The sequence below is a fragment of the Martes martes genome (assembly GCF_963455335.1).
Source record: "Martes martes genome assembly, chromosome: 6".
NCBI lineage: Eukaryota > Metazoa > Chordata > Mammalia > Carnivora > Mustelidae > Martes > Martes martes.
In genome coordinates, this window is record NC_137893.1 from 127,595,462 (window position 1) to 127,607,484 (window position 12,023).

The 12,023-nt window shown below is 45.8% G+C and overlaps 1 protein-coding gene across 2 annotated transcripts in view; it reads left to right on the plus strand.

Moving 5' to 3' along the window:
- CDYL (chromodomain Y like) overlaps nt 1-12,023 on the plus strand; it is a 181,955-nt gene that overhangs the window by 103,613 nt on the left and 66,319 nt on the right. Inside the window, exon 2 of one of the 2 annotated variants that reach the window (XM_080806999.1) lies at nt 820-1,486. In XM_080806999.1, coding sequence (XP_080663125.1) covers nt 820-1,486 — 667 coding nt within the window. The remainder of the gene's footprint in view (nt 1-819; nt 1,487-12,023) is intronic. The other variant, XM_080807000.1, reaches the window with a different exon arrangement.

Below are 12,023 nucleotides of genomic sequence, written 5' to 3' on the forward strand. Positions count from 1 at the left end.
AGATTCTGAGTATTTCCCCCAATAACATGGGGATGTTATGTCGAATGGATTTTGTTCACCTGAATCATCAAAGATCTCCCATTTACACTTAATGTGAAGGGAGCAGAATTTGTCACAGTAATAACTATCTTTAGTGGCAAATTCATAAATCAGTGTGAATTCATAAATTAGATATGGGATGTATTGATCATCAGATTGAAAGACTAGCCACATCTCCCTTTGAAGATGTTAGTGTAATATTAGTTCAAACCAATATTCAGAGGTCAGTAGCTGACCATTCCAGACCATTTTGTTACTGATACAGCATCACGTGCTCTATGCACCTCTCTCACTTGTAACCAAGTGCTTCTCAGTGATACTCTCAGTACTGACCCTTTCTTCCGTGAGCGGGTTCCACACGTCGGGAGGCTCCAAGCCCTGTGCAGCTAGCTGTGTTTACAGCCAAGCTGTGCTTGAGAATGACCTGCCCTGGGTACCTGTTCCAGCTGTACCTGAAAACCAACTCATGTGGTCAGGGTCTGAGGTAAAAATAAGAACAGAGCCCCCTTTGAATCACAGAAAAATAGGCTACCTAGTGTACATCCATGTATTCTGGGCATAAAATTTTAGCATCTTGTCTGACTTAATTTCAAGGAAATTGCTAAAATCCCCAATGTCCTGTTCCTGCGCTCTTTTCAGATGATTCGGCTTAGAAAAGAGATGGTCATTTTCCTTTTCTGTTGTGGTTTTTATTATTTCTGATGCTTCCTTATGAAACTTGCCCCCCCCTTTTTTCCCAGATAATACATTGACACCTCTTTCTTTTCTGTTTGTAAACAGGTTGAAAGGATCGTTGACAAAAGGAAAAACAAAAAAGGGAAGATAGAATATCTGGTTCGGTGGAAAGGCTATGACAGTGAGGACGACACTTGGGAACCAGAGCAGCACCTTGTGAACTGTGAGGAATACATTCATGATTTTAACAGACGCCACACCGAAAAGCAGAAAGAAAGCACACTAACCAGAACAAATAGGACCTCTCCAAACAATGCCAGGAAACAGATCTCCAGATCCACCAACAGCAACTTTTCTAAGACCTCTCCTAAGTCACTAGTGATTGGCAAAGACCACGAGTCCAAAAACAGTCCATTATTTGGTGCCAGCCAGAAGTTCAGGAGAAACACAGCTCCATCTCTGTCAAACCGGAAGAATATGGACCTAGCAAAATCAGGTATAAAGATACTTGTGCCTAAGAGCCCCATTAAGAGCAGGACCGCAGTGGACGGCTTTCAGAATGAGAGCCCTGAGAAACTGGACCCCGTCGAACAGGGTCAGGAGGACACAGTAGCCCCAGAAGTGGCAGCCGAGAAGCCAGTCGGAGCCTTATTGGGCCCTGGTGCAGAGCGAGCTAGAATGGGGAGCAGGCCCCGAATACACCCATTAGTGCCTCAGGTGTCTGGCCCCGTGACTGCAGCCATGGCCACGGGATTAGCTGTTAACGGAAAAGGTGAGTGTCCAGGTGAGCTGCTCAGCGGGCAGCATCCCTGTCGTTGGCCACGGGCTATTTCCCAGCATGCTGGCGATGTGCTCAAGGTGTGTAGGCGCCCTTCCGTACGTGTTGGCCTTGCTCTGGAGGGCAGGCTGATGCATGTGTGGGGAGTCTGTGGACCAGCACCTCTGAGAGCTGGTGCAGCCTCTCTCTTTACTTGAAGCCTTTGGCATTTCTCTCTTCAGTCAGCACTAACTGTCTCTGTTTAACTTGTATCCACAAACCGTCCTACCACACCAACTTGCTTAAAACAGTGTCTCCTCACTCTAAATCTGCTATGCTTGGTATTTTCCTTTATGACAAGTTTCTTTGTGAACCTTTATACATCCGAGACGCTGAGTCTCATGTTAAGGGTTCATCTGAATTTTCTAAAGGTGACCCGTATTGATTAGAAGTCTCGAGCCTTATTTTGCTGACACGTGTAGATAACCAGAAATGCCTTTCGAGGGAAGGTACCAATCATGTAACGGAACCTACAGGACTTTCATTTGTTTGTCTGTAATCATCAACTGTTCAGATCCCATTGTCCCTTTTTCAGAGTAGGAGTCCACTCAGCAGGGGTGGTGTTTTCTGTTGGGTTTCTGCTCCTGCTCCTGGATTCTGCAGCTTGGTTGGTTGTACCGTGGCCGCCCAGCTGCTAAGATTGCACAGCTGGGGTGAGCACAGACCGCTCCCTTCCCCAACTGTCCTCAGGCCTCGGCTAGCCACCGGTGTTTACAGAATTCTGTTACAGGTTTCTCGGGTGTGAGCCCCACTAGCTTCCCCTCACTTTAGGCCCTGGTCATTTCTAACCTGCCATAGCTTTCTCCCTGGTCTCCCTGCTTCCTGCCTGTTGATGGTTTCTGTCCATTTTCTGTAGTTCTTGGACGGGGGTGGGAGCGGGGCATCCCCATCAGCGGTCCGACCCGACCACCGCTGCTGTAGTTAGTGGGTTTGCTCCCGAGTCTCTGCTTGGCCCTCACCCCATCTCTGCTCCCTCTCTGCCGGGCGCATCAAGCCTTCCCTGCCCCTCAGGGTCCCCTGGAACTCCCACTCTGCCTTCTGCTTCAGGAACACCCTGTCCCTGCATCCTCTGTGTTGCAGGGTTGTAACTGCACCTATCTGTGTGTCTCTGCCAACTGCCCCTTAGTAGAGTCAAATGCAACAAAGGGAAATGATGTCAGTTTGGAGGGGGAGCCCTTCCCTTAAGGAGAACTGTTCACCCGAGACACTGCCCTGACCATCTTGCTCTGGCGCATCAATGAGTTTTGGCTTAGATCTTGTAGCAACGATGAGGGAGGGATCTAAACTGAAATCTGGGTTTCCCTTCGGATAGTAAGTTGCCATCTGGCTAGTGTTGTTCAGATAACACGCTTTACCCAAATGCCGCTTTTCTTCCTTGCTCTAAAAGTTTCGCCCTCGCCTGGAACTTGTATCAGCTTGTTTACTGAGTTCACTTCCTGAGTGTTTGGCCTGCTCAGAGATAGTTTTCTTTCACGTCACTGTAAATGAAGGATCATAGAGGTTCGGAGGCAGAAGAGACTCTGTTAGCCATCTGAGTGCATGGTCTGTGCTGCAGAGAGGGAAGTCGAGTCCACAGAGACTGGTGCTCAGAGAGAACTGAAGGCAGAGGTGAATCAGAACACGTTTCTTATGTCCTCCTCCCGGGTTCTGGCCTTTGCTTGCTGCCTCCACAGACAAGAACCATCTCCTTCTCTGTTGATGACTCAGGACCCAGTGTTCCACTGGGCTGCGTGCAGCAGATGAGGGCGGGGCAGCTGCTCACTGGGGCCAAACTGTGCAGCCTACAAACTAAGAATGGTTTTGACACTTTGTAATGTTTGAAAAAACTCAAGAGGAATCCTATGTAATCTATGTAATGACATGTTGAAAATATATAAGAAGTCCAACTTTCTGTATCTGTGAAGTTTTTTAGAGTTGAGTTTTGTTTTGTTTTCTTTTTTTTTAGAGAGGGGAGAGACAGAGAGAGAGAGAGGCTGTCTTTTTGTTTTTGGAGAGAGAGAGAGAGAGACGGGGGAGGGGCAGAGGGAGAGAGAGAATCTTAGCCCAACGTGGAGCCCGATGTGGGGCTCCATCCCACAACCCTGAGATCATGACCTGAGCCAATATCAGGAGTCAGAGGCTTCACCGACTGAGCCACCCAGGAGCCCCTCCATAAGTAAAGTTTCACTGAAGCACGGCCACTTTCTCATTCATTGACTTATGGTCTGTGGCTGCTTTCTAGTTAAAGGACAGAGTCGAATCATTATGACAGAGACTGTATAGCCTGCAAAGCTGAAAAATTTGGCACTCTGGCCCTTTACAGAAAGGGTTTGCTAATCCTTGCTCTAGGAATTCGCAGTCCCAGGGCAGTATTTTGGGAAAATAAGGGAACACAAAAGGTTTCAGAAGATCTGTGGTTCCCCTTTGTCCACAAACATGTGTACATACACTGTTATGGGTGGTGTGGGGGCATGATTTTCAAAATTTTTTGACCCCAGAGTTTCTACATTTTGTCTTCACCACAGTTACACAGGCTTGGCTGCCCTCAGCAGAGCTTCCAGCTTTGTTACAAAAGGAGAATAATGGCTTTGATTTAAATAAGGAGTTAGTGATTTCCTTTTTTATTATTCTCCCCATTTTGAAAAAAAATTTAATGTCTATAAAGGTGGCTTTGGTTAAAGCCACCAGGAACATGTAAGCATAAAATCTTGAATTATTTTATCTTGTTCTATAGAGTTAAATTGATTGATTGGGATGAGAGTAACACTGTATTTGCAAGGCCCTCGTGACCTCCTTTCTCTCCTGGCCCTGCGTCCTATTTACTGTTGAGAATACTCTCTCCGCTTCGATGAGAAGAATAGAAGCCCCTTAGGAAGGTTTTTAGGACAGTGGTAAGTGACATGGCCATGATCTAAGTCAGGCTTGCAGATTAAAAGGGCAAAGGACCATCTCTTCCCTCTGGACCTTCCCCTTGGAGTGTCCTTTCTGAATGAAATATGATGGCAAAAGCCAGTGGTGTCTTAAACAGCCACCTACAGGCAAATGCTTAGGTGGACTAATGCCTTTGCTTCTCCTCACCCTTGCCCTTTGTAGAGAGATGCTTTGGTCTCTCCTTGGGAAAGTAAGCTTCAAGAAGGGACTTTGTTTCTCCAAGGCTAAATCCTACTGTTCCAGAGCAGTACCTGTGCATAGTAGTGCTCTGCCAATGTTTGTGGAGGGAGTAGTTCCAGTAGAACGGGTGCTCACTGAAGACAAGGATTGTAGTGAGTTCTTTGTAGCCCAGTGGCTGGGTCACACTCAGTGTGAGGGGAGAAGCGGTATTGAAATGGCAAGGTACGGAGACCAGAAGTACAGGAACATTCAGGAAAACCTATTACTAGCCCTCGGGGTGTTTCTTTCCTGAGAGAGCAGTACTGAAGCTGTGTCAGGCTGTTGGTCCACACTCATAATTTCTTAGTTATTTGTTTTTACTTTCCACATTAATTTTAGAGCTACATAAGAAAACTGATTTGTTTTTTTTTTTTAAACTAATTGAACCAGATACCCGTGGAGTCCCTGGGAAATGAATCATCTTATTCAAAACATTAATCATGTGTGTATGAGGGATATTTTTGCCACCAAACACAACAGATATTTAAATATCTGTTAACCAAGAGAGTAAATGTTTCTGAAGAATTTTAACACACACGATTGCTTTTACAGGATAACCATATGTATATTTGGTTTATAACTGTTTTAAGTATGAAACAAAGGTTTAAAAGATGACTATATTGTTTCACTCAGAAATAGGAAAAATTTTAAAGTTAGGTGATGTGACTATCTTCTTTCTACTGTTCTTTGTTAATAAGTTAATGAGAGTATTTTCTTGCTCTTTTAATTGCCTAACAAATTAATCCTACAAAAGAAGCAACTGCTTTTCAAAACTGGATTGTTGTTACTTTGTTCTTTTATGAATTCAAATATATAAATGCTCAGCGTTTGACAAGTATGACCCTTGAGAAAACACTGTTAACACAAAATGAGGTCTAAACCCCATCAGTGTTACCGGGTGGGGTTGCTGCTAGAGATTAAGCTAAAACCATCAGATTCAGGGAGAAAGTGAAGAAGTACCTAAACATACCACAAGTCTTCGATCCTGTGAGCATTTCCATCCAAGGAGGCTTCTGGGAGAAATTGTTCAGGAAAATTTGGCTTCTTCTGAGGAGCTAGAGTGTAAATTCCCCTCCATGAGAATATGAAGCTGATGATCTCTCTCCCTTCCCTGTTATTATCAGGGAAGCTGGTGTTCCAAATCAGCAGCTCCACCCACAGAAGGGGCCCGTGGTCCCCTGGGGCCATGTGTGATTTATGTGCTGAGATTAGAATTTAGCTCCAGGGAAAATTAAGAAATCAGGAGACCACTGGCAGAAGCTGCTCAGCAGGCCCCAGCCGGAGAAGTCTACCAGGAAAGAGAGGACCGTTGAAGCTGTCCCTAGCAAGCAGTCGGTTGACGAAGGACTTGGCGTTGGGCACCAGCAGACGTTTACTGGTGCCTCCTGGGAAATGGGTTCCATGCTGGATGTGTCTTACCTCACTGGGAACAAATCTACCTATACGTAGATTACAGAACCTAAAATTGAACCAAAGGGGCGTCAAGTTTTGAGGCAAGCGGATTGCAACTCCGTGCCCCACAAAGCGCTGACTAGAATGCCTCAGGTAGAATGATGGGGTGGTCCAGACAAAACTGTTCCTTCTTTCGAGAGGGAGCTCAGTGGGCCGCAGAACTCTTGTGCTAGAGCATCGAGTGGCGTCTTAGGCCCAGAGCTCTTGGAGAAGAGGCGCTCGTCTAGCAGCAGCAGTCCGTTAGTCCCCTCCAGGAGTCTTGGAGGACATACCAACCACAGTCATTTCATTTTAAAAGTTAAAAATGTGCTCCTCTTTGCCGCTGATGTAGAGCCAAGGCCTTTAAGAAAGGGGTACTTTGCTTTGCCGTTCGCTCGCTGAGTCAAGCACTTTCCTTAGGGTGTGGGTCCATTGATCAGAGTGGGGGTGTGTGGGAAGTGCTTCTGTACCACACCGCCTGCTGTTGCCCCTGCACATCTCACTGGAGCAGAAACTTCGGTTCTTACAAGTCCTAGTGCACAGTCCTGGGATGTTTTTTTCGCTTTTCTCATTTTCTCACTTGTACCTGATTTGACAATTATTTTCACTTAAAGACTTTCCAGAGCGTTAGACATCATTTCCCTTGAGGCCTCAGCTCACCTCTTGTAATCATATCTCCGATCTTATGTAAAAATGAATTAAATATGATAACAAGTTCAGCGGGCCTAAGAAGTTTCGAGGATAAAGCCAGCCAGCACCTGACCAGGGTACATCCCAGCAGGAGAACACCCCACCCCTGCCAGGCCCTGCGATTCAGGGTTTGAGGGCATTGTTCAAGGGCGATCAGGACCTGGGGAGGGAGTGACCCAGCGAACCTATTTCAGAACCCTTGTGACTGTTTAGTTTTCTCTTCATTTCCACGGTTCTCTTTTCGTTTCCACTCTCTTGAGTATTTTTTCCATTACCAGTGATTCTCAGAGCATGGTGCCCAGAGGAGCCGCCACAGGGAACTCTGGGGGGCCTGTTAGAAATGCAGGTCCCCGGGCCCCTGATGCCTCCTAGATTGGAATGTCTGCTGGGCCCAGCAGCCTGTTCACAAGCCTTCCCGGTACCTATGGTGCTCGCCAAAGTGTCGCAACGACCCCCTGTGTCATGCTTTATTTTAAATTTGGCTTTCTAGAGCAAGATGGGAAATAAATAAAAACACTGCTAAATACTTCTATTTATAGTATATTTTAGATTCTTACGGTTAGATCCTATTGTCTTGTGAGGTTGCTTATTAGCCTTGGGATATCTTGATTTAAAACTGTCTTCAGGCTTTTGTAATTTGGTTTAATATTTATAATTAGAAATTTTAAATGACAGGAAAACATTATAAATTAATTAAAGCATCTCAGAGAAAGAAAGAAAAATAGAAGCACCCCCCGCAAGCCCCACCTCCTCTTCCTCTCCAGAGAGAAATAACGGCTGTTAACAGTTCTTTCCTTCCAGAAATTTTATAAACATGCCTGTCTTTTAAATACATCAGTGAGCTCATACTTGTCATACGGTTCTCCAACTTGGGCTCTTATTTTTTAATTTTGACATATCTTGGATATAGTTTCATATCCACACAAATAGCCCTACATCGTTCCTGTAAAATTTTGTGGCTGTTCATTGCGCGAGTATGTATCATAGAGCTACCTGCCACCTGGTGATTCCGCCAATCTCTCAGCAGGGGGTGCTTTGGCATTTGGGGCTGGACGCTTTCTGGCTGAGCATCCCCAGCCCTGCCCTTAGGATGCTAGCGATGGCCTCAGGCATCAATGACAGATCACCGTGTCTGTTAGATCCACCTGCCAGCACAGGGCCTATGTCTGGTGCATCCATTATGGGAGAACCTCAGCTGTAGACATTAAGAGTTTTTCCAACACAGATGAGTACGTTTTATCGGTGTTGCAACAGCAGAAATGTTAATGTACCTGAGTAATCCATAAATATAAATACCGTGAATTTTTATGCAAGTAACTTAGAAGTACATTGAGCAAAATAGGCAAGTTTACTGTTACCTCCTCCCCTAAGAATACCTTTCCCTTCTGGAGAGGGAACATTGTGGTTTGACAGGTGTCCTTTCAGACCTTGTCCATATTTACACTCTGATACAGAATCATACTATATACATTTAAACTTGATTTTTGTCTTTTCGGATGCGAATTCGTATTTATGGAGAAGTTGTGAAGCCCATAGGGACAGAGGAGGACAGAGGAGCCCGCCCATAGGCTTCACCCAGGCCCACCACTTGTTTACGTTCGGCCTCACTGCCTTCCCCTCCTCCAGGCTTGCATCTGTGCCCACGTGCTCACATGCCTACATATTCATATGCACACCCCCCTCCCCACCTTTGTGAATGCTAGCAGGACCCTTGCCCAACAAGAGTACAAGGCTGTAATAAAGATTTTGCTAGATGTTGCCAAATTGTGAGTGCCCATTTACCTATTATTCTTAATCAACTTTTAAATATCTGTCAGGGGGCGCCTGGGTGGCTCAGTGGGTTAAGCCTCTGCCTTCGGCTCAGGTCATGATCTCAGGGTCCTGGGATCGAGCCCCGCATCGGGCTCTCTGCTCCGCAGGGAGCCTGCTTCCTCCCTCTCTCTCTGCCTGCCTCTCTGCCTGCTTCTGATCTCTGTCTGTCAAAATAATAAATAAAAAATCTTAAAAAAAAAAAAAATATCTGTCAGATATTTCAAGTAGAAGATAGTATCTTGTTTTAATTTTAAAATGTGAGAGTTCTGGTTTCACAGGTTAGAATTGTTTGCATTTATTTTTCTGTTAATTCCCTTTATAGATGCTCTTGCCTCTTGAGATGGGGACAGAGTCGTTTGACTTTTTCAAAACGTGAAGACTCTGAATTTGCACATCCTCCTAGCCCCGGGCCCACGCTGATCTCGCGGGTTGGGGCTGGAGAGTACATCCTTCCAACGGGGCATTTCAGAAGAGGTCCCGGACTTTGGTTCTCCCAACACCCACTCCAGGACAGACAACTTTCATGCCAGGGGTTAGGACGAATAGTGCCATCGAGTCTCTGCCTCAGGGAATTTACAACAATTTAATGAGAAGCCCTCAGATTAATTTGTATTAATTTTATGGTTCCTGCTCAGGTTTGAATCTACCAAAGTGTATTTTATTAACTTGGGAGTTTTATAATTTTAAAGAAATTTGAGTTCTTTAGGTCATATGTCAGAAAAGAATCTGATTACAGTTCCTCCTCCTCTTGAACTTTACAACTGACTGGCACAAGGGCAGAATAAAAACAAGTCACCGATGCAAGTGAAATTCCTTTTTTGAAAATATTTGCTCTTGTTGGCACCTGCTGGTGGGGGATGAATACCTGTTACAATTCTCATTTGTTTTGGGGCGTCTGGGCGGCTCAGTCGGTTAAGCATCTGCCTTTATCTCAGGTCATGATCCCAGGGTCCTGGGATCCAGCCCCTATGCTGGGCTTCCTGCTCAGGGGGGAGCCTGCTCCCCTCTCTCCCTCTCCCCCCTCCCCCTGCTCAGGCCGTCTCTCGCTAACTTGCTGAATTTCAAATAAATAAAATCTTTAAAAAAAGAAAAAAAATCCCATTTGTCTTATGCATTCCTATTTTTATTGCTGTTATCCTTAGCAGGGTGCTAGCCTTCTAGACTAGCACTTCCTGTGTTTTAGGAACAAGGGCAGCTATGCAGTATACAGTGTGTAAGCCATCCAGTCTTATCCCAAGCTGTTCTGTGGCTTTTGTTCTGTCTTCAGTTCCTCTAACATTATTCTTCCTCTTTCAGAGAACACTTGTTTTATAGATGAGCCTGGTTGGGGAAGAGAAAGGGATTTGATAAAAAGTCACTCAGCAGAGTTGGTAGAACAGTAGGGTCCCCATGATAACCTGCTTCTGATGTCAGTTTGTCTGTGTCACTTTGAGGAAGGGGATTATTTATAAGCCTCATTCCTAGTGTTGCTAGTACTCTGTTAGTCGAGACTTACTCTCTCTCGAGTGAAACTGAACTCAGATTGGCTTCAACAAACGAGCAAACACAAATGCCGTCTGTTGGCTCAGGTGAATCCATTGCCTGAGAAGGAACAAGGCCCGGCCCCCTCTCTCCACCTCTGGGCTCTCTTGGCTTCATTTAGGCAGATCCATCCACGGGGAAGGCAGGTGCCATCCGCAGTTCTAGCTGGCATCCCAGCCCTCACAGCAAACTAGGCAGAAGTGCCAAGAGAGGAGATGAGCTTCCTCCAGACTCTGGTTACCCAAGCAAAACCCAAGGCTGTTAACAGTAGGAGCGGACTGAGCTCTTGACAGTCTTGCCACGATTAAGATTACTGAGTACCCTTAAAACCTAACAATGCTTTCCTAAGTTACAGAATATTGGGAGTGTTAAATGTGGAATAGTAAATGAATAATAACTTCAATTCGTGTTTTAGCTTTTGGGCAGGCCTCTGAAACCTACATGATCTTCTCCCAGTACACCCAGATGTTGCTTGATAGGAGACTGAACTCTGTGTTCACCTTTTCATTTTTCTACTTGTGTGGCGTTATGTGCTCTTCTTCCTTCAGAGCTGTGAGTCCTGGGGGGGGGGGGGGGCAGGGGTGCTAGGCACCATGTCTGTTTCCTCCTAATTTGGTATGTTGCCTTTGACAAGACAGTCACATTTTTCACTACAAACGAGGAAAGGCTGTGTTCGAATCCGTTCATTAGGGACCTTGTAAAAGAAGACCCTTCGAAGTCATGTTCCTCACCGTACTTTCGCTTTGGGCAGAGTCTTAAGTAGTTTGGACACGCAGACTAGGTAGAGGAGCACTGATTCTTCAAGGGAATCTCCGAAAAAGTAAAATCTGGCAGAAGAGATCCAGAGAAAGGTCCAGAACAAATTCAGTAAAACTTCAGATGGTAGAATAGGAAAGCATTGTGGCAAACATTGTAATCTTCTTTAGAATCTTCTCCATTGTCTGGTCCCGTTGTTTACATATAATAGGTGCTTAACATTTGTGTGTGAGCTAGTGAGTTTTTGGAGTTTTCTTCACTTCACTTTCATCGTTAGTGTTTGTCTTCTAAAAAGGCTCCTTGTGGAAAAGAAACGAGGTTTGTGGGGGTGGTTGAGAGGAATTGCTGAGGAAGTAAGAGCCAGGGCAAGTTTTGAGCCTGCTTGCAAATATGGGATGATATGTAATTCTTTGAGCTGGAAAAACCCAAGAAAACATCTGTAGGTTAATGGTGCAGAACATCTTTTAAAAATACCAGTGAATAATTTTGCTCTATATGACAATATCCAGGAGGCAACTTTACGGGTAATAAGTAGGGCTCCTCACCTACTTCCAGAGCTCGTGTCACTAGAATGCGCCTCAGACTAGTAGAGCCTTTCCCATGCCTTAGGTTCTTGGTCATTTTGAGATGGAAATAACCTCACTGTGTGATTCTGTGCAGTTCTTCATTGTCATTCCGAAGCTACAGCCTCTAAGAGAGCCCTGCAGCCTTTCCCTGTGATTTTTCCCAGTTAAACTGACTTCTCCTTTCTCATCTGCCCCCAGCTTCATAGCACCCCTGCAGTGCTCAGAGCTGTGTCTTCCTCAAGTTCGTCAACCTCCTCATGGGGGATTCTGCATTCACCTCCTGCCCACCTGAACCCAGACACCTGCCCTGCTCACTGGTCCTCCACCTTCCCTCCCGGTCTCTGGAGTGGAGAGCGTCCAGTCTCTGTGCTCCAAGGCCAGGGCAAGGGGGGAAGGAGGCAGCCTCTCTCAGACCCAGATAAACAGCCTGTCCTGTTGAAGCCCATGTTTTCTGACACCCCCCTCCCCTGCCACCATACTGTCTGCTTCACCGACCTCTTGGTCCTATGTCACTGTTTCCCAGAGACAGACTTCAGGGTCCTGGCCCTTCTCACCCCAGTGCTCGCTGTCACCCCGGAGGACTGGGC